The 22981-nt window shown below is 42.2% G+C and overlaps 3 protein-coding genes across 7 annotated transcripts in view; 1 reads left to right on the top strand and 2 right to left on the bottom strand.

The window, feature by feature from the left end:
- Positions 1 to 25: 25 nt before the first annotated feature.
- On the bottom strand, positions 26 to 4746 carry LOC133501741 (ras-related protein Rab-5A-like). The gene is made up of 6 exons (XM_061821661.1): positions 4542 to 4746; positions 3243 to 3438; positions 1827 to 1978; positions 1621 to 1743; positions 1207 to 1300; positions 26 to 1068 (listed from the first exon to the last, which is right to left on the bottom strand). The coding sequence occupies exons 2-6, from the start codon at positions 3397 to 3399 to the stop codon at positions 950 to 952; spliced, it is 645 nt and encodes a 214-aa protein (XP_061677645.1). The 5' UTR covers positions 3400 to 3438; positions 4542 to 4746; the 3' UTR covers positions 26 to 949.
- Positions 4747 to 5452: 706 nt separating this feature from the next.
- Positions 5453 to 9018, top strand: otud6b (OTU deubiquitinase 6B). The gene is made up of 7 exons (XM_061826082.1): positions 5453 to 5718; positions 6537 to 6823; positions 6896 to 7096; positions 7371 to 7485; positions 7795 to 7856; positions 8624 to 8730; positions 8837 to 9018. Exons 1-7 carry the CDS (start codon positions 5643 to 5645, stop codon positions 8913 to 8915), a joined length of 927 nt encoding a protein of 308 aa, XP_061682066.1. The 5' UTR covers positions 5453 to 5642; the 3' UTR covers positions 8916 to 9018.
- Positions 9019 to 19618: 10600 nt separating this feature from the next.
- runx1t1 (RUNX1 partner transcriptional co-repressor 1) overlaps positions 19619 to 22981 on the bottom strand; it is a 36608-nt gene continuing 33245 nt past the window's right edge. For all 5 annotated transcript variants that reach the window (XM_061821470.1, XM_061821445.1, XM_061821462.1 and 2 more), the window contains exons 10-11: positions 22078 to 22268; positions 19619 to 21622 (exon numbers count right to left, since the gene is read on the bottom strand). In XM_061821470.1, the coding sequence (XP_061677454.1) occupies positions 21296 to 21622; positions 22078 to 22268 (518 nt within the window). In that variant the 3' untranslated portion in view covers positions 19619 to 21295. The remainder of the gene's footprint in view (positions 21623 to 22077; positions 22269 to 22981) is intronic.

Raw genomic sequence — 22981 nt, 5'->3', positions numbered from 1 at the left:
TGACCGCTAAATGGACAACACCCTATTTACAGTATATGATGTATCAATTTTGATTTATTCATAAGTCAGTGGCTGTGATTAGGACGCGATGACGTACATGTGAGTCATTAGTGCAAGGCGTGTAAAAAGTGGTACATAACGTATAAATATGGAAAAAAAAAAAAACAACATTAAAATGGGAACCTCTGACGTTCAAAGCACTTTCCGCTGGCTCTGAATAGAAGCGACATATTAAAAGATATTGTAATTTTTTTTTTTTTTTTTTTTAAAGTTGTCGTCAGGTCCGGCGGGCGGGAACCAAAAGTCTGCGTCGAAGCAAAAAAGGCAAACGCGCCGAGACGCGATCCAAAATGTCGGCCGTCCCGACGCCGAGCTTTTATTTTTTCGGTCCCTGCAGGTGCGACGTGGAGCCACCGGGGGGCAGCGAATGCTCATCCACGCCTTGCGTGTGCCGAATTTGACTGCAGAGCAAACGATCATCAACGCGGTGCCGCCTCGACTTACAAGTGATCCGATTCTAAAGTTTTTCTCGTTCTCTTGACTTGAGAGTACAAAAAAAAAAAATTGGAGTTATGATTGCGAGCTAGCGGTTTTGTCGCAGTTTGGCAGATAGTGAAGAATTCTTCCGATAAAGAGGCCGAACCGCACCCACTTTGCCTTCCTGTTAGCTAAATGCTAACGCGCGATTTTTCTTATGGAGATCCTTTCGGTTTCATCTGTTCCGTGACGACGCTCGTAAGTCAAGGCACCCCCGCGTACTGAAAAACAGCAGACGGGTTTTAGGATCGCAGGCGGTTCGGCCCGCGTGACGTTTAGTCCGATTAGACGCTAACGACGGCTCGGCTAGCGCGAGCTAATTAACGAAGGAGCAACGCAAGCAACCTAAATGTCCCGCGACCGCCGCCGCTGCCCGTACGGGTTACCGTGGCGATACGTTCCGAGCCGCGTTCTAGTTGCTGCAGCACGGCGCCTTGGCGGGCTGCGCCGCCTCCGCCAGGTCCACGCCGCGGTTCCGCCCGCCGCTGTTGCCGCCCGCCGGCTGGGGCTCCGTCTTGGGCAGTCGCTTGGCTGGCAGCGGAGGGACAAAAAAAAAAATAAATAAAATAAAATTGTGATGAAAAGTACACACATGACCTCTAAATTTCAACATGAAAAGATAAATCAGTATTTTTTGGGGGAAAACATATTTCATATTTCTTCACTCACCGATGGCCAGAAACATTTCGTTGACGTTGGCGGACGTCTTGGCCGAGGTCTCCATGAAAAGTAAGCCGTTGTCGTCGGCGTACGCCTGCGCGTCCTGCCAGACCAGAACTCGCCTTGATAAACGCACGCGTGTGGCGATAAAAAGTCTACACACCCCTGCTCCAACGACCAAGGGTTTTGGGAACACATTGTTTCTAGAATTGGATTTGACACTAATTTAACCTTTGACCTCAAAAAAGTTGTTGGGGATGAAAAATAAACAAGTGACATTGTGGTTGCATAAGTGCGCACACCCTCTTATATGTGGCTGTGTCAAGTTCAATGAGAGTTAGCACACACCTGTTAGCATTTAGCGTGCCTTTGCATACTCAAAAAGGGCGGGGGGGGGGGGGGTGTTACTATCAACTGACTGACCTGAAAGTCGACCGCCCTCTTGGAGGCCAAGTCGGCCTTGTTGCCCGACAAGGCGATGACGATGTGGGGGCTGGCTTGCCTCTGCAGCTCCTTGACCCAATTCTTTGCCCGTGCAAAAGACTCCTGAGGTGTTGGGGAAAAATAAATCTTAATCATAAATTGCTATTAATAAGAAAAAAAATACAATCCGAGAGCAGCGGCCGCGCCTCGTTGGTGATGTCGTAGACCACGATGGCGGCCTGCGCGCCTCTGTAGTACATGGGCGCCAGGCTGTGGTAGCGCTCCTGGCCCGCAGTGTCCCAAATCTCAAATTTGACCGTGGCGTCGTCCAGACACACCGTCTGGGTTAGGAAGGCCGCTGGGAAGGGAAGGAGTAAAATAAGCATGAGCACGTCTTTTTCGGGAAAAGGACCGGTGGAATATATGTGCCAAAGAAGTCACTTTTACCGGTACGTTTTTTTTTTTTTTTACCGGCCAGGTTAGCGCCACGCTAGCGTTAACGCTGTGCTAGTGTGTTGCTGCTGTGTTACTGCCACGCCTCAAAGTGATTTTTACCGGCATGGTTTTTTGTTTTTAAACCGGCCCTGTTAGCGCCCCGCTAGCACCTTGCTGCTGAGTTGCTGCCGTGTCTCAGTGATTTTTACCGGTACATTTTTTTTTTTAACCGTCCCTGTTAGCGCCACGCTACCGTGTTGCTGCCGCGTCTCAGTGATTTAGGCACGTGTTTTAATTTTTTAACCGGCCCTGTTAGTGGTGTGCTACCGTGTTGCTACTCTGTAGCTGCGGTGGCTGTTTTTTTTTTTTTTATTTTACCGGTATGTTTTTTTTTTTTTTTTTTTTTAACCAGCCCTCTTTGTGCTACCGTGTTGTTGCTATGTTAAGCTAAGCTAAGGTATTAAAACTTTGAAATCTCTGTGTACCGTCTTTCTTTGGAAACATCTCGTGTTTCAATGTGGCCACTACAACTATGAAAATATATATTGTTGTTATTGTTAAAATCGTGGCAACAGCCCCCAATTTATGAATGAATTGAAAACTAAAATTTTTTAAAAATACTAGTAATTTTTTGTCCAAAGATAAAGTTCCAATTGACAGTGAGATAAAAAAAAAATAATCCAGAAAATGTTATTTCCGTCATTTTATTATGCCAATGATGAAAGTCAGATCTACTAGCAAGGTCGTGTTTTCCAAAGACCAAAAAAATCTGACGTTTTACTCAAAAAAAAAAATTTCAAAATGCTGGGATAAACCTCACTTAAGAAAAAAAAAAATCCTCCCCACCTCCTCAGTAAAAATATATAATTATGTGAGACTATCTTCATTTTTGGACACAAAGTATTTTTTTTTAACTGCGAGGAAAATGTCTGAATCTTATGAGAATGTCCTATTAATTTGGTAAATTGCAATTGACTTCAATGAATATTAAATATCATAGAGATAACGGCTAAGTTGGCGTATTATTTCTCAAAGAAAATGAGAAATCTTCATTGCGGTCCAGAGAACACGTCAAATTGCTTTTCCACCGGACACGTGCCATTTTCATACATAACGCTCCACGGAATTTCCTTTGCAAGGCCACCTCGAAGTCGCCCGCGACCCGACCCGGCCCCCCTCCGGCTCACCTCCTATGGTGCTCTCCTGGAATTCGTGGAACTGGCCCTTGACGAAGCGCAGCACCAAGCTGGACTTGCCCACGGCCGACTCGCCCAGCAGCACCAGCTTGAACTGGCAGATCTTGCCGGCGCCGTTGGGCCTGGTGGCCCCGCCCCTGCCGGCCATGACCTCGCCGCTGCGGGTCGCACGGCTCGCGATGGGCACCTGTCGTAACGGGAAATTCCCACGGCGTTCGGTTCAGTGACGTCGAGTCGGGACGCCCGACGCTTAAATTCTCCTACGAACTACAAACTATTTGGTACCACAAAGTACACACTGACATCATGTGCGGAACATGCGCGGGTGGTTAAATGACACAAAAACAACCCAAAACACGATTTTTGATCCTCTTACACAGATGCGACAGTCTGTACGCATACCACGTAGCGCTTGTGTAACTTATTTATGGCGCAATTTGCAGCTAAATGCCCAAATAAACCATTTCATGCGGGCTTGCCTTCAGCACCAAAACAAAACGAAAAAAAGTGTACAAGTTCTTGTACAGTACAGTCAAAACAAACCCGCAAGGACATGGTGAGCAGAGCTTGTTTTTTTGTTTTGTTTTTTTTGTGCGTGTACCCGATACCTTGAAATAAGGCCGATATCGGCCCCACAACCGTACATGGCATCAATACACCGTACTCGTAAATATTATTTTAACATGGTTGCATCCAAAGTACAAGCAATGGCGTGTAGGTTAAAAAATAAATGATGAGGGAGGACAAATTTTCAAATTTTATACCCAATTTATGAATACATTTTAGACAACAACCACATACTGACTCAGGCGGCACAGATTTACGGATCTTTTAACAGTAAACGCACCACGCTGCCATTTTAAAGTAACGGGAACTTTTTATTTGTAACTAATAAGCGGCGCAATATCTGTTCGATAAAATATATGCTTCTTATCTTTGCTCAAAAGTCATAAAACGTTTGGTTACACCCGCTGAGCAAAGATAACAAATTCAACATTTAATATGAGTTCATTTTTTTTTTTGTTTTTCACGCACGAATGTTTTTTTTTTCTTTTGAAAGGTGGCTACGTTAGCATGCTAGCTACAACACACAGGAATCGCTAGCTGGTGAAAGTGTCGGTAAAACACCAAAACACGTTCCACGATATGTAAGATAATGTGTTTGTCTCTTTTTAATTATATTTACAAGGGTGATAGTGATTAAAAAAATATATGAGTAATATGAGCCGAAGTAGGCGAGCGACAGGGCGAGCTTGAAAACACGAACGTGACGTGATGTAAGCGGCTAACCTGAGAGCCAGACGACGCTTTTGGAACGTCAAACGCGTTCAGACGTCCGCACGAATTCGTCGCTCATCTGTCGCGGATGAAGAAATGATTTTGGAAATGCTCCGCCGTCACGTTTTCCTCCCTTTCTTCTCGCAACCTCCCTTAGGAAGCAAAACACAAACAAGCAGCTCGATTTCCGCCCTTACCAGTTCCTTTTCCGCCCTTACAATTAAACGTCACTTCCTGAGTGACGAAATCAATTTGTCCAACATGTCTAATCGTTTGTTCAAATTTATGGTTAATACAATTTTTTTTCAATTAAAAAAAGAAGAAATCCATGCTACCTTCTTTCAATCAAGTTCTCTCACAAAGAAAAAGCTCTGAAAAGAATTGAATCTTACTTTAATTTGAATGTGTTTGTATGAAAACACGTGCCCTCAGCATGCCATATTAATAGATTTTACTTTTTTACGTATTACTTTAGTATTTACTTTTGTTATTTTGAATTTAACTTTCATTTGAATGTGTTTGTATGAAACCACGTGCCACTAGCATGCCATAAAAATAGATTTTACTTTTTTACGTATGAATTGTTGAACGATATCACAATTTTTATTCATCATTATTCTGGACTTGTTTTGGTTAAAAGTTTGGTTCTGTGATCTGTACATCTTTTGTTAACAGTTATCTATTATAATAAAGCTTCAATGAAAAAATATGGGTAAAAGAGATATTGGGCGGCACCATTAATGTGTCGTTAAATATTCAAACCATTTCCATATTCCTTTTAAAAAATATAAAAATATATATTATATACTGTATCGTACATATTTAGAGCCAGGCAACATTTATATTGATTTATTATTAAACAACAATTATTTATTCACTGGACGATGAGATGCATGCATTACCTCATCCACCCAGAGGAGCGCTCTGACCACTTTTCAACGCTGTTGCTACGAGAGAAGAAAAAAACTCCGGAAGCAAGGCCCCAAAATCAAAACACGTTTTTATATCTCGCCCCGTTAAATATTTTGCCAATAACGCGTTCTAATTTTAAACTTTAAAACATATGTCATGTAACCTTATTATCATTTTGGTGCACAAGCAGTTCCTTTCATAATGGACGAGGGCGACGTGGAGACGCCGGAGGAGAGCTTACTTAAGCAGCATCGTAAGGAGAAGAAGGACCTGCAAGGTACATCTTATATCAGCTTCTTTTTTTCATTATTATTATTATTAATATTATTTTAATTTAAGGGGCTCATTAAATCCTATTTTTTTTATTAATGCGCTTTTAAGGACTGGACTGAGCAAGAGATATCTTGACAGTGCATGTTATTTAATTAACATTAAGATAATTCTGATTTTAAATACCGATATACATATTTACATTCTTCAAGCGGGTATGTTACCAAAAAAAATCAAACTCATGGAATTGGGAAAAAAAAACTTATCACTGGAAAGAGCTTTGAAAACTTTAAAATATTACTTAAATGATATATGAAATGAAATAACATAAAACGTATGACCATTTAAAGATTGGGAATATGGGCTAATTATGGATAATAGATAAAAACAAAAAGTTGTGACCTTTCTGGTTAATTAGCGTCGTCAAAATGTCGTAAATTTTTTTTTTTTTTGTTTCTCAACGTATTTTCATAAAATTTCAGTGACGCTAGCTTGAGGAAAACATTACCATTTGCACATATTTTCATGATAATTGCATACAAAGTGACAAATCCGGCAATTTTATCGATTTTGCAAACGTTAAAAAACAGCGCGAGCGGTCCTATCGCCTTCATATTTCATGTATGGCGTTGCTCAGTACATATAAAACATAAATGAAGAACTTTAGAAAAAAAAAAATATATATGCATACTGACGGGTTTTGATCGAGGTTTTAAACGGAGAAAAATTTCAAAAAAAAAAAATACTGCCAGCGATTTTTAAAATTAGGGGTGACACTTATGACTATGACAATTGCTTGATTTGTATTTTATTGATTTTTGCCAGCCAAAATCCAGGGCATGAAAAACAGCGTCCCCAAAAACGACAAGAAGAGGCGGAAGCAGATGACGGAGGAGATCGCCAAGATGGAGGCCGAGCTGGACCAGAAGCACGACGAGGAGCGACGGCGGCTCCGGTCCGCGTCCGACGCCGAGGTACCGCTCCGGTCCGGCGCTTTGAAGGCACTCCCGTCCACCAGGGGGTGCTCCCTTGAGGTGGAGGAGGTGGCGAACGGGGTGGAGGCGCTGGCGGTGGAGCAGCTGCCCCGGGTCACCAAAGCCCAGAAGAGAAGGGTGAGCCATAAATTCTAAGCCCCCACCCCCCAAAAAAAATCCTCCAGAACCTTTCATGAGCGCCGCCGACAGGACAAGAAAGCAGCCCAGGAGCGCGAGCGCGAGAGCAGGATCGCCGAGGCCGAGGTGCAAAACCTGCTGGGAGAGCGCCACCTGGAGGGCGTCAAGCTGGCGGAGAAGCTGGCGCGGCGAGGGCTCCAAATCAAGGAGATCCCCACCGACGGGCACTGCATGTACCGCGCCGTCCAGGACCAGCTGCTGCGGCGGGACAAGGTACAAATACACGGGACCGTTCGGTCTCAAATCGTCTTCCCCCATTGAAATGAATGGAAAACCATTTAATCTGTTCCAGCCCCTAAAAAAAAAAAAAAACTTCAAACATCGTGATAATTTATTGGGCATTGTGCTGCTCCAGTATAAATATGCCCTCCATAAATCCATCGCTCAGTCGGCGTGGGCTCGGATCGCGTGTCGTAAACGAGTCCCGCACAGTATCACAGATTTAACGAGTTTAAAAAAAAAAAAATTCCTCTGTGTCGTACGTCAGCCCGAGTTGAGCGTGAAGGAGCTGCGACGCCGCACGGCGGCGCACATGCGGAGCCACGCCGATGACTTCCTGCCGTTCCTCAGCAACGCCGACACGGGCGACGTGTACACGGCAGGTACCGCAAAGCGTGTAATACACGGGTGTCAAACTCAATTTTTCTCGCGGGCCGGATTGTTGTTCCGGTTTCCCTCAGAATATTTAGTCATTTATGATATATGACAATTTGAACTTTTGGTACAGCTTTTTACTAGAATCACGGGAATGGACGCTCTCGATGTGGCTTTGTGGGCCACATAAAAGCACGTGGCGGGCCGGATCTGGCCCCCGGGCCTTGAGTTTGACACCTGTGGTATAATATGCTGCCTCTATCGGGGGAAACCATATTTCGGTCATACTTGTAAGTAATACGCCGCTTGCCTTGCAGATGACTTTGAGAAGTACTGCAGCGACGTGGAGCACACGGCGGCGTGGGGGGGCCAGCTGGAAGTCAGTCTTCAGTCTTTAGACGCGTCCCGGTCAAGCTCCCATAACTCATTTCGTCATTCATTTCAAATTAATATTCATAGATGACACGCTGTGGCGACCCCTAACGGGACAAGCCGAAGGCAAAAGAAGATTTTCATTGACGTGATACAAACATTACATTCATTTTACATTTTTAAAATCAAACATTTTAAGCTAAATCACAGTACAGCTACTAATAATGCATGAAAAAAATATTTTTTATAAAAATATCTAAATTTATATATGTGTAGATTTATATAATATATAGATAGATAATTTTATATCGGTATTTCATATCAGTTTTTACACCGAGTCGCATCTTAAAATGTACTTAAAAATTTCGCAACAACAGTCATCAACAAAATTCACGTACAGTAGCATAGCAGGCCCAAGTGTTTAAACTGAAGACATATTTTTTTTTTAATCCTAAAAAGTGTATTTAATTTTTATCATAAGCCACTAAAACATGATGCACAGTTAGAATATGAAGGCTGTGCCTAAATAGAGGAAAAAGAGAAAAAAACATACTTGGGTCAGTTAAATAAAAATGTATTGCACACAAGAAATTGAATTAAAATTACATTAATTAATTATTACATTCTTAAAAATTGCACTGAAATATTTTGAAAACAAGCAGTTAAAGATGATAAAAGTTCAATTCACCTGAACTGTACTCAAATTCATGAGTCACAAAGTTTTAATTCCACGACAATATTCCTAATATTAATAATAATATTTTTTTTCCCCAGCTGCAAGCGCTGAGCAAAATCCTCCAGCTGCCCATCGAAGTGGTGCAGGCCGACTCGCCCGCCGTCACCGTCGGCGACGAGCACGCCGGCGACGCGCTCACGCTCGTGTGAGTTTGAAAATGAAAAACAAACAAAAAAAAAAGTGTGATTATTAATATTATTATTATTATTTTTACCGTTGGGGCTCTCATTTCGCTTTGCGCGACTTTCCAGCTACATGCGTCACGCCTACGGGCTCGGGGAGCACTACAACTCGGCGGAGCGGCTCAAGGAGCGGCCCGACGACAGCTGAGAGGCGCCGCGGCGCCGACCCGGAAGTCGAAAGCGGTCGTCGGCGGCGGCGGCGGCGGCGAGGAGCGAGAGCACATTCGAGGATGAATAAAATATAAACGTGTGCACTCGCCTTTTCTTTGCCGAGCATGCGTTCGTCGAGTTTGGCGCCGGACTTGCAGCGAAGGTTCTGGATGGCGTGGAGATGACAAAAGTCGCCAGTAGAGGGCGGCAGATGAGTACTGTTGCGCAGGCAGAGGTGGAAAGAAACAGAGGCGTTAAATATCATATTTTGGAGAAGAAAAATATGACAAAACGAAACACTTTGACCACTTTGTAGTTTTATACATATATAATTATGGATTTATTTTACTGCAAACACATTGCGCTATTAATGTTCTACTTACTTTTTTTCCCCCAAGCCGCACATCCTCACAAGGGTCACGGAAAAGCCGGAGCCTGTCTCAGCGAGCAGATATCGACACCCTGTTTTACCGATACATGCAGGGCACAGGTGTCAAACCCAAGGCCCGGGGGGCTAGATCCGGCCCGCCACGTAACTTTATGTGGCCCGCGGAGGCACATCATCGGTGTCAAAAGTCCGTGATCCTTTTGAAAATATGTCCCAACATCTCAAAAGGTCACATATCGTAAATGATACACATTGAGATATTTTCGTTACCAAAACATGAAGAACGGTTGGAAAAAAAAAAAAAAACCAAAACATTACACTCGGATTTCTTATTCCAAAAGCAGTTCATAAAATTTCACGATTCAGGAGTTCTCTGGTCTCACCACGACGGCCCTCTGAGGGAAATCGTTAGCTACAAAAAATGTATTCGACACCCCTGATGTAGGGTGTGTGTAATAATATTTATTTGGTACATACGTACGGCGCGTCTGTATTAAAGCCGCAAGTGCCTACAATGAAACACGAGATATTGACCAAAAAAAAAAAAAAGACGGTACACAGTTTACCGCTAGCGCCGGGCGCTAACGCTAGCACGGCCGCGCTAACAGGGCCGGTTAAAAAAAAAAAAAAAAATCACAGAGACACGGCAGTAACGCGCTAACAGGGCCGGACTGGTAAAAGTCACTTCCTCGGCACATATATTCCACAAGTCTCACTCTTATCTTTTCTGCTCCAGCGCCCCCTTGCGACCGTTAGCAAAAAATAAAAATACAAAAATTAGCCACTTCACCGCATAAACCGCAGGGTTGAAAAAAAAAAATGCGGTTTATAGGTAATTTTCCGGGAAATTACGGTATATAATGTTTATGTCTTAATACTTTTTTTTTGGGGGGGGGGGGCGATCTTTCCTATAGCGAGACAGAACCGAAAGCGAGAGAAGTCGATTTGCGGCAAATGAATTTCCATCTCTTCGTGCATAATTCATGAGCTTTAATTGCAAAGGCAGAAACGAATGACTTTGGACTGGTTAACGGCGGGGGGGGGGGGGGGGGGGGGCGTCGATCCCGCGCAAACTGCACGAGAAATCGGCTCCGAGCGGAGCGAAGAGAGGGATGGGGAAAAAAAGGAATAAAAAGACGGACGAAGCCCTAATTGATGAATAATTGAAGCGGCGGGGCATAATTGTGACGTTTTGTTTCAATCAATTTCCCGACGGCGTGGAAGAGAAAAGAACGCGGCGTGAAAATGGACTTCGGCGTCCGTCTGACATTTTCCCGGGCTAACGAGATTCAGTCCCGAGACATTTTATGATTACTATTTTTTTTTTTTTTTTTTTTTTTTGGGTTCGCATTTTACCGTTTCGAGATTGCGACGCAATGTTTCCGGGCACGTGTGGTCGTCCGTCTCACCGCGCTGCCGCCTGGCGCGATAGAAATCGACGCGACAAGTAGAAATACGCCACAAAAGGTCAACTGGAAATTTAGCCAGAAAAAGTCCGCCTCATTCAGCACAAGTGACATCTTGCACAATAGAAATCAACATGACAAATAGAAATATGCCACAAAATGTCCGATGCATTGAGAATACCGCCGTTTATGATATTCAGAAATATGACAACTGGAAATTTTGCCAGAAAAAGTCCACCTCATTCAGCACAAGTGACATCTTGCACAACAGAAATCAACATGACAAATAGAAATATGCCACAAAATGTCCGATGCATTGAGAATACCGCCGTTTATGATATTCAGAAATATGACAACTGGAAATTTTGCCAGAAAATGTCCACCTCATTCAGCACAACTGGCACCTTGCACAATAGAAATCAACATAAGTAGAAATATGACACAAAAAAAAAATCCACTGCATTGAGAATAACTACGGCCTTTTATGATATCCAAAAATATGAGAACTGGAAATTTAGCCAGAAAAAGTCCACCTCATTCAGCACAAGTGACATCTTGCACAATAGAAATCAACATGACAAATAGAAATATGCCACAAAATGTCCGATGCATTGAGAATACCGCTGTTTATGATATTCAGAAATATGACAACTGGAAATTTTGCCAGAAAATGTCTACCTCATTCAGCACAATTGGCACCTTGCACAATAGAAATCAACATAAGTAGAAATATGACACATAAAAAAAAAATCCACTGCATTGAGAATAACTACGGCCTTTTATGATATCCAAAAATATGACAACTGGAAATTTTGCCAGAAAAATTCCACCTCATTCAGCACATCTGCCACCTTGCACAATAGAAATCAACATGACAAGTAGAAATATGCTACAAAAAGTCCACTGCGTTTAGAATAACTACCGCCTTTTATGATACGCAGAAATATGAGAACTGGAAATTTAGCCATAAAAAGTCCACCTGATTATTAAAACTGACACCTTGCACAATAGAAATCACCACAATGACTAGAAATCAGTCAAAAATTGCGTTCACAAGCACCTTGAGCAAGGGAAATAAACACCAACGTGACAAACGGGCGACACAAAGTCCACCCGTGTTATTCGAACCCGAACCGCCGTGCACAATGTAAATTAACGCGACAAATAGCAAAGTATGTAACAAAACGAATTTAAACAAAAAAAAAAAAAATGATGTAGAAAGTCGCCGGGCTTCGTTAGGTGTACCTAATGCATTGTCCCGACGAGCGCCTTTCGTCGCGCCCAACTTGGCGGCGACGACGCACGCGAGGCGGCCATCTTGTTACACGACTCGCGTGCGTTGCCGAGCGTGATTGACGTTTATGAAAATGGTGGGGGGGGGGGGTGGCGCGAGAGGGGGGGGGGGTTGCCATACGGCGCGGAAAATAAAAGCGCTTGTGAATTCCCAGCATGCTGTGCGTATGTTAATGAGCTTTTTTTTTAAAATTTTTTTTTATGAAGCTCTGATATAATTACCTTGGGGGGGGTCGCCCCCTGGTGGAAAACACGGAACTGTCTCGGTTCATTGTGGGGGGGGGGGGGGTCGAGTAAAGCAGGATAAAGTAGGATTTGTCTTCTGGCCGCATCGTCGTTCATCCATCCATCCATCCGTCCATTTTCTTTGTCGCTTATCCTCATGAGGGGCGCGGGGGGGGGGGTGGGGAGTGCCGGAGCCTATCTAAGCTGTCAGGAGGCGGGCGGGGCACACCCTGAACCGGTCGCCGGCCAATCGCGGGGCACATGGAGACAAACAACCAATCGCAGTCACAGTCTACACCTAGGGGCAATTTCGAGTTGTGTTTTTGGGATGTGGGAAACGGGAGCGCCCACCCGGAGGAAAGCCACGCAGGCACGGGGAGAAGATGCAAACTCCACCCAGGCGGGGCCGGGATCGAACCCGTGACCACAGAACTGTGGGGCCAACGCTTTCCAGCTGACCCACCTCAGTACTTCAAATATGAACATGAAAAATGAAGGCCTCACCTGCAACCCACGACACGTTTTGTCGTCAAAAGAAGCAAACAGGAAGTATCGTTTTGACGCTTTTCCTACAACAAACGCCCCCTTTTTACTTCCGAGAAGTAAAACCGCAGGTTTCGTGTTGCCGTCCCGACTATAATTAGTCTAAACACCCCACCCCAAATAAAGAGACTACTTCCTGTTTATAGTACGACACACTTCAAATAAAACAAAAACAACGGTGTTATGATTACAAAATAAACACCTTTCCTCAAATAAACAATTTTTGTTACGATCTTGTAATTAATAGCTTCGGGAAAAAGCAATTAGCAGTTAGCTAAATAAACACGTCGCGCCGAATAAAGGCTTTACGAATATGAACGTCGGGATTTTGCGCCGTTATTGACGGCGTGTCCGTCCTTCGCTCGTAAAACCGATCCCGGCCCATTAACGGGGGGGGGGGGGGGGTCGTTGCAAAACGGACGCCGTTCTGCAAATGGAGGAACATGAGGTCGTTCCTACGAAACGCGGCGACGCGCGATCGCTTTTCTCCCGCGCAATTATTGAGCGAACGCCAATTTGTCGCTCGTGACGCTCGCTTACACGGCTGACCGAGCTCAAGTCTCAGCCGCGTGCGTCAAAGCGGTGATTGACGGCGGCGGCTCGTCTTCCCCCGCCCGCCGCCATCGATTGCTCGCGGCGAAGAACCCTCGAGAGAACAGACGTGCCGTCGACACGTTATTAATTGATGGCGCGGCGCCTGACGGAGCCCCGGCAGTTGCCAGTAGGGGGCGGTGGCGGCCTTTCGCCGGCTGGGGGGGGGGCGAATCTTCCAGATCCGAGAGGAGCGAACAAAGGGAGGAACGTTCCGGCATGTTGGCGACATTCAAGGCTCGCAACCATCCATCCATACGTACATTTATTAGCCGCTTATCCTCATAAGGGTTGGAGGGAATGCTGCAGGCGGGCGGGGTACACCCTGAACTGGTTGCCGTCCAATCGCAGGGCACATCGAGACAGACAGCCGCACTCGCAGTCACACCTATGAGCAATTTAGAGTGTCCAATTAATATAACGTATTTTAGAATATTATTTTTATTTATTTATTTTGTTAATATTAATTATTATGCTAGCATTTTTTTTAGAAATGACAACATTGCATGTTCGAATGCATTATTATTATTATTATTATATAGATTTTTAAATATATTGCAATACCAACTGTGATTTTTATTTTTTTTTTTTTTGCCCCAAGGAGGAGAGTTTTTATTTGGGGTAAGGCGTTATTATTTATTTGGTAAACTATTTCAAGGCAATACATTTTTTATTTTTAGCCAAGTTAATTTGTTCAACAAATTTATTATTTATGCTAGTTGAAAACAGAATATATTTTTAAAGTATATTTGCAACAACAACAAAAATCTCCGGTTTGGATGTTTAAAAGTTTCAAAATGTTTTTGTTTGTCAATAAAAATGTAATTTATTTTTTTTTAAAAATCAACCCCATATCAACAAATATTTTTCTAAACAATTCTATTTTTATGAAATAAATGTTTTTTTTAAATTGTTTGACAAAAACAACTTGTTGAGCAAAAACATAATGTTTCATTTTACTTAATGAGCACAATATTTAAGTAAACATTTTGAAGTTATGTCAATATTTTTGTCTTTCACTAGCAAAAGCTATCAAAGACTTTACATTAATTATTTTTTGTCTTTCACTTTCAATTTTTTTGTCTTTTTTGACTTTGTTTCAGTAGATTCAAAACTCCTAAAATACATAAAAAATATCCACACATATTATTCTTAGATTATTATTTGATTATTATTATTTTGTTTTGTCTTTTGTACTATTTTTGCCCGCACAATTTGCACAATGCCGGCGTCAGTAAGGCGTTATTATTCATTTGGTAAACTATTTCAAGGCAACACATTTTTTTTATTTGAGGTGATTTTATTATTATTATTATTATTATTATTATTTTAATTAGACAACACACCCGGCAATTATTGGAGGTGTTGCATCCAAGTGGCACCACGAGTTTTTCTCGAGGGACTAAAATTTAAAAATTTATTTGAGGCGGGGCGTTCATTTTTGAAAACTGGGCGGCGCCCGTCTCCTCGTACCCATTGAGCGGGTCGCTATTTTGACATTGCAGCACCACCTGGTGGTTCCTAGAAGGAAATGGTTTTAATAGTATTTATTGGAGGGGAGGTGTTTATTTTATTATTATTATTATTATTATTATTTTGCAGGGGCCAGCAAACCCTTTTGATTATTTCAGGGAGATTTTATTTTTATTTTTTTTTGAATGCAGGTTATTATTCGGTAATTACAGCCACCCTGCTTCTATTAGAGTGCAGGACATAATTTGGTAAAAAAAAAAAAAAAAAATGTAATCACCCCCTCCCACCCCATGGTAGATTTTAACAAAGGTGGGGTGTTTATTTTTTTTATTTTTTCCTGTCACGCTTTTATAAAATCGCAACCGTCAAACGGCGTCAAGCGGCACCTCGAGGTCACGTAATTGGGGGTGTGTGGGGAGGGGGGGGGGGGACGCGGCATCTGGTCGGCAGGTTTTTCCAGATCGCGTCCCGCCCGCGGCGCGGCAGGCTCGGCCGCGCCGACATCTGCGAAGCCCGCGAGGACGCCCGCCGGACGTCCTTCAGCCAGATGCGCGAGTCGCGCCCGGTTTGACGCCGTCGATGGCCAAGGTGGGAGAAGTCGGCTTTTTATTTCGGGCGAGGGATTTTATTCATTCTGGGCAATTATAAGAGTGGAAATAACAATGTGTGTAAGCTAGTAGGCCTAGGCGTTCTTCCTGAACGAGTTGGCGTTTATTTGAGGCCAGCCGTTTATTTTTCCAAGTAATCAAAATAAAGCGCCGCATCTATTAATTGGTAATTAACTACCCCAATTAAGTCAGCTGTTACTTTGGTTCCCAAAAATGGAAATTTATTTGAGGTATGGCGTTTTTTTTTTTCCCCAAGCGTGATAATTAATAACAATAAAGTATAGTACTGCATCTATTAATAATTCGTCACCCGAATTGAGACACGGAGGAATAGACAATAAATGCACACTTGGAAGGAATATTTTTTTTTCTGGCAATTTTTATTTTATTTTTTTAGCCAACTCCAATTTGTTCACCAAATTTATTATTCATGCTAGTTGAACACAATTTATTTTTAGTGTATATTTGCACACAAAAAAATATTTTGGGGATGTTTAAAAATTTCAAATTGAAGTCACTTCAAAATTTTTGTTCAAAAAATTTGATTTTATTTTAATTAACCCTATATGGTATTGTTCTAAACAATTCTATTCATTTTATGAAATAAATATTTTTCGAAAATGTTTGTATTTTAAGTACATTTGCAAAAAATAAATGGAAATTCTCATTTGGATGTTAAAAAATCCAAGTTGAAGTAGCATTTCAATAGGTTTTTGTTTGTCAAAAAATTTATTTACATTTTTTAAAATTAGCCCTATATCAACAAATGTTATTTTTTAAAACAATTTCATTTTTTTACATTTTATGAAACAAAATAAAATCTGTCACTTTTATAAATTTGTTTAACAGTCATTGAGCTAAAACATATTTCATTTTACTTAATGAGCACAATATTTAAGTGAACATTTTAAAGTGATATCAATATTTTTGTCTTTAACTATCAAAAGCAATCAATGACTACATATTTTAATTATTTTTCGTCTGTCACTTCCAATTTTTGTTCATCTTTTGTGACTTTGTTTCAGTGGATAAGAACCCCCAAAAATATATAAAAAATATCCACACAAATTATTCTTAAATTATTATTGTTATTATTAGATTTTTGTTTTGTCTTTTATACTTTTTTCCCTTTCACTTTTTGCACGACGCCGCTCACAAACGCCGAAAAAAAAAAACCCCGTCAGGTAATAAGAGATTTTATTCCACCATAAAGAGAACATCGATACCAGAATGATACTGAAAAGTTCCACAGACCGACAGACTAGTTTACAGCCCCCCCCCTACCCGAACGCAATCTTCATCAGAACAAGAACAAATTAATAATTCCCAAAAAAAAAAAAATGAAAAAAAAAAAAACCAAAATAACGCAACAAACGCAATCGACGGGGAAAACAACAGATTTGACGGAGTAGACGGCGAAAGCTCTCGAGCTCCATTAAAAGTATTGCACAATAACGTTCATTTTTTTTTTAATATTTGATTTTTAAATTCCATTTCTTAAGAAATTAAATACCCCACCAACCCGCCCCAGAAAAAAAACTGCCCTTGGATCGGGATTTTTTTTTTTTTTAAGAGCATAAAAACAATTTTTATGAGGAAAAAAAATAAGCACAGAGGAAAAAAATTGTGATGCTTTTGAAAATAAAATTGCACATTTTTTTTTACCCCGAAGAAAACAAAAATGTTTTTATTTCTCCCCCAGACAATACTGCAAATTCATTCTCAAAATAACGCAATTTGAATCATCTCGTAAAGAAACGTTACTTTTTCATGATTTCGCAACATGGCTAGAAAAACATGAATATTAATAATCATTGTGGTCAAAAGTATTCCCAATTTTTTTTCCGACGTTCCTGAACTTTTTCCGGGATGTCGGAAACCACCGCAAAAGTTTTTGGAGGCCTAAACGGGGGTGTTTTTTTTTTTTGCATCAGACATCAAGTGAACAGAAGACCAACAGCCCCCCCCCCAGAAATGATTAATAACAAAAAAAAAAAAAACTATGAGGTCCGCATTGTTAGCGAGCGCTGAGATATGGTTTTGCACAGCTGTATGAGCTTCGACTTTGGGTTTCATAGTTTTTCCTTTTTTTCATCTTTTTTTTTGCGACCATCATTTATTTATTTGAACTTCGACGAGAGCAGAAGTGGCGGAAAAGAGGTAGAGTGGAACTCGCAGCGGTCAACCATCCAAACAATTATGGTGTTTTTTTTTTTAATATTTCACAGCTTTTTTGGACACTTCAGCGATGCACAAATGCGTTGCGACGGCGGTCGTTTGAGGTCACATTTGGCTGCGACGCGTTTGCGCGGCGACGGTTTTGCGATGTTTTTTTTTTTTTTTTTTGTGCGGGTGTGTCGGCTAAATGCAGAATTTGTTTATTCAAAATTAAACGTAAACACCAGTCGAATAAAATAAAATAAAAAAATTCTGCACTATTTAAAAAAAAAGTCCCTTGGGAATATTATTGTTATTGTTTAAAAATGATTTTTGGGGTAATACTGCCATTTTTTTCCACATGCAAATGAATATTATTGCAACGCGGACCAAACTCTTGACAGCGGTCGTAACACTTTTGCTTAATCGCGTGAATGTCAATTTATTCAAACAATAATTTTCTCATTTCATGTTGAGGTTTTGTAACAAAAAAAAAAATACAGGATGTGAAAAAAAAAAATCCAGATGCGATTATTTTTTATGAAAAAAAAAAAGGTTGGACTGTTATTCAGAATAAATTAGATTTTTTTGTTGTTGTAACGTATTGACTTTTTCATTCAAATGATGTACATCATAAAATTATGACTTGCAATATTACAATAGAAAAGTCGTAATGTGTCATTTTTAAGAGCCAAAACTTCCAAATAAACAAAAAAGTCTGAATATGAAAACTAAATAAAGTCGTAATTGTTTTCTCATTTTGCAATTTTATGGCTTCTTTTTTTCCCTTTGCTGACTTCATTCCGGTTAAATTATGATTTTTTTCCCCTCATCCGAATAAAACATTTTTCTTGTAAAAAATAGTTTTTTTTCAATTTCCTTATTATGACTTATCATAAAAATATGACTTTTCTTGCAATGTTCCGACAATTTATTCTCACTTTTACCGTTGTTGTCCTCCCGAGCGGTAAAAACGCAAAAATCGGGCACTTCAGTGTCATGAAAGAATGTCGAACAATAAGTTGTAACTAATTATTATTTTTTGGGGGGCAAGGGACTTCAAAAAAAAAAAAAAAAAAAAAAAAGATGAATAGCACGTTTAAAATTATTGCTCCAAACATTCGGTTGCCGCCTACGCTCAACGCCGGGGAAAAAAAAAGTCCGGTTTCTGTCCTTGGTGGCGATCTTTGGCTGTTTTGAACGCGTTTGTTTATATTAAAGCTGTCAATCAGAGCGTCCGCCATTTTTGTTTTATTGTCTATTTTTTGTCTTTTTTTTTTTTTTTAATTTTTAGGTCATTTTTCTAAAAAATAAATATCTACCAAAACGTCGAGTCATGCACCAATCGCCTCTTCTGAAAATGGCCGAGTTTAGCTAGCGCGTCGAGATGTTTTTTTATGTTTTTTAACATTCAGCGATTTAAAATGGGATTAATGCTAAAATATGAAAAAAAAAAAAAACACATGCTGTAAAATTGACATCTGTGACAGTGCAAACACATTTTGGTTCAAAAAAGTTAAAAAAAAAAAAAGTGTTTCGTGTTAAAAGTGTTAGCAGCTCTGATAATTTTTAATATTTTTTATTTTTATTTTTTACCCGGGTAAAGAACTACGATGCTGTGCTAGCATACACACATCAGATGAAAAGCAGCGCAAAGAGATAAAAAGATATATATATTTTTTTTAATTCCTCCGACGGTTAACGGGATGAAGACGGTTATTGTCAATAAAAAAAAAAAAAAAAAGTGTCAAAAATAAACCTTTGGGGCCACCGTAGATTGGACTCCAGTCTGGAAAAAAACAACACAGAGCAAAGCAAAAGAAAACCCACGCGGGACGTGACGAGCCTCACGAATTTCGTCCGTCGCTCCCCGCGTATCCAAAATGTCCTCGTTTTTTATTAATTTTTTTTTTTTTTGCATCCTGGATTTTGTATTCTGCAGTCTGCCGACGTGGATTTTGGGTTCTGGTCCAGAAGTTTGAGTGAGTGGGGCGGGGGGGGGGGGGGGATTTTTTTTTTTTTTTTTTTTAAATACTGAAGATTATTCCGGCCGTCGGTTCCAGCGGTGGCAAAAAAAAAAAAAAGTTTCAAAACCGAGTAATCCAATCAGATATGGATAATAAAATAAAAATATAATAAAATAAAATCCAGCCCGTCTGAGGCAAACGTCGAGTCCAAATTTCAAATCTTAGCAACAACACGGCACGACACAACACCACACAAGGCAGAACTACTGGAAAAAGACACTTCACAAAAATAATAATAATAATAATTTGCAGCAGACACGTCTGTTGTGTTAGAAATATTCAAATTCAATATCTGCTTTCATAAAGCGAGTACAATAACGCTGCAGTTTTACTGGGAGGGAGTTTCAAACGTGGGCTAAAATTCGACCGCGGCAGTTTCCGTGAGAACTCGGCGGGAACGCGATAAGACCGGTTGAGGCTGACATCACAGTTGAGAACGCGGACGCCATCTTGGTTGGGTGAATTCGAGTATAAACGAACCGTTCGGAAAGGTGGAAAATGGGGGCGCGCTGCTACGTTATCGGTCGCTCAAACGAAAGCGGGCGTTTGTAAAGCGTCTTCCCTTCGACGGCCGGCTATGATCGAGAACCGGTGCGAGAAAACGGAGCCGTTAGCAACCAAACGGCCGTCTCGTATTAGCATAGGCGATCGATTAGCCGAGCGCGACGCTCGCGTGTGTGAATGCAACGCATGTCTCCAAAATTCTTCTGTAATTTCAGTTTCATTATAATAAATTTGTAAAAACGAGTTGGCGCACCGCTAGCTGTTTGGTGAGTTGAGCTAAAAATGTAGCCGAGGAAGCGGAGAAAGAGGTGCGGGCTCCACTCGGGAATCGGTCAAACTTCTCTTTCTCCGCCTCTCGGGAACAAAAACAAAAATATTCATCAACATAATTGAACACAACGCTGACTGTAATCACGCGCTAGATATTTAAATTGCATTGTGGGGTGCACTAACCTTAGCAGTGTGGAGACACGAGTTGCTTACCCACCCAGCCATTCACGAATTGCTCGAAGGTCTGGACTTTCGTAATTCTTGAGTTGGTCCACGGTATAAGCGCTTGTTGGCGACGTCTGGATAAATCACCGACGCCCACAGCTCCGAAATTCCCGCTCCGTTTGTGTTCCTCCAAGGCACACGTCGTCGATCTGATCGCACTTCCTGTCGAAACAGTTTCTCGAAACGTCGTCGAATGAGCCCCGATAACTTCCCAACGTCTTACGAACGTTTGCGTGACTCCGATCTAGTATGCAAAAGCATTAGCGTGAACGGCGCGGCAGTCGAGTCAACCCATCCAACATGGCCGCGTGGGCCGGATTGCAGTCACGTGGTCGTAGGCAGTCTATCCTGCGGTCTCTCACGGCGAATTACGGGAACGTTTTCAAATCGAATGGACGTGAAAGTTGTCTCGGTTGAAGTACGATCACAGAATGTTTCGGTGAAAAATTAAAAAAAAAAAAAAATGCGGCAAACGACGCCGGCGCTTCTTATTTACAAGAAAACGACGACAACAGCAACAGCACAAAGTAGCGACGGCGCGTCTATTTACATTCATTCGTTGGCAACAAAGAATATCTTTGCTATTAAAAGTCACAGCGAGTCAATATGACCCACGTTACGGAAGCGCTCCGTTAGCCGCGTTAGCTTAGCGTGGGGTGGGGCGCCCTCTAGTGGCCGTCCGGGGCGGACGACGACGACGGGGTGCCCGGCGTGGACGAGCGGGGGGCCGCGGGCGGGGTGGGGGCCGGGCTCCCGGCGCAGCTGCTGGGGGTGCACGCGGAGGAGCTGACCGGGGCGGGGGTATCGGGGGCGGCCGGGGCCAGGCTCTCCTGCGCCGGGGCCGGCGGCGGCGGCGGCGGCTGGGCTTGGAGGGTCTGCCCGCAGACGTGGTGGTGCTTCTCCCAGTCTTTGTGCTGGCAGAAGGAGCCGCAGTAGCGGGCCGTGTTGCAGCCGCTGCACGTCTCGCTGGCTTTGCGGCCGCAGTTCCAGCAGCTCTGCAAAAAAATGAAAATAAAATAAACACACAACAAACTTGTTTTCTCGACGATATTGATGTAATGTGCTTTTTACACAAAAAAATACGGTATCATATTGTCTGTCTCCATGTGTTGCTGCACCAGTCAGTATTATGTTGTCTGTCTACATGTGTTGCTGCACCATTTGTGTGTGTGTGTTTTTTTTTTTTTTACCATTGTGTGTTAGCATTAAGCTAAGAGGGCTTTCCGACGGCAGACGTACGTGGTTGAAGCTCACTTTTTGCGCTATGGATATCAAATAAGTGCTTTTGGCAACTTTGTGTTGAAGTGAGTTGAAGAACTTTACTCATCACAAAAGTTTTTTTTTGTTTTTTTGCCACCATCTTGTGGCAGTTCCAGAAAAGGATAAACTTTTTTTTGTCAATTGTTGACTTTTGACTTTTCATCGGGGCGAGCGCGGCGTCCGTCCCGACCTCGCTGGAGTCCTCCTGCTGGTTGACGACGGCGAGCGCGTCCTCGGCCGCCTGCCGCTTGACTTCGGCCACCGTGCGCTCCATCTTGGCGCGCTCGCCGCTGATCATCTCGTGGGCCTTGCGCTCCGCCTCCGACACCGCCTTCTGCAGCTCCGACACCGCCTGCCGCTTCACCTCGTTCACCGCCTCCTCTGGAAAAAAGCCGGGGGGGGGGGGGGGGGGGCACACAGGACGTCAGAACCGGCTTACCCCCCCCACCCCCCCCCCATCCCCCCACCTCCGCCGGCTCCAGTCAAGCCTGTAACCGGACTAATTGTGTATGCAAATGAGGCAATTTATATTGAAATGACGCCGTCCCCGCGCGCCGAGCGGCGGAATGCGCTTGAATATTTATCACCAACTGTAAACAATTTCCACAGCAGATGCATTGTGTGGAAAACAAAACAAAACAAAAAAAAAAAACAAAAACAACTCCAAAAACTATTTTGCAACCTTCCCTGCAGGGGGTAAAAAAAAAAAAAAAAAAAGAATAAAAATAAAAAAATTAAAAAAAAAAACGACACGGCGGGAAGCGGCGGCATCCATCCGAGCGAAACATAACACAACAAACATAACTGCGGCGTTTTTGGCATAAATACGCTTCGCTTAACTTAACGGCCTTGCATTGTTTGCACAATTGTGCGTTTGTACTGCGTGTCAAACGAGCGCTCGTCGTTTTATTATTTTTTTTTTTTTTCACCCCCCCCCCCCCCCCCCGCCGACGTTGCGATTACGGACCGAAGCGCCTCCGACGTGCAACGTCCGACAAAAACATTTTAGTCAAGGTTATAAATCCCAAATAAATTTGTATTTTGACAGGAAAACAACAGTAAAGTTGAAATGATGATAATTATTATTTTTATTA

The sequence above is a fragment of the Syngnathoides biaculeatus genome, chromosome 1 (genome assembly GCF_019802595.1).
Source record: "Syngnathoides biaculeatus isolate LvHL_M chromosome 1, ASM1980259v1, whole genome shotgun sequence".
Classification (NCBI taxonomy): domain Eukaryota; kingdom Metazoa; phylum Chordata; class Actinopteri; order Syngnathiformes; family Syngnathidae; genus Syngnathoides; species Syngnathoides biaculeatus.
This window is presented reverse-complemented; position numbering and strand designations above follow the sequence as displayed.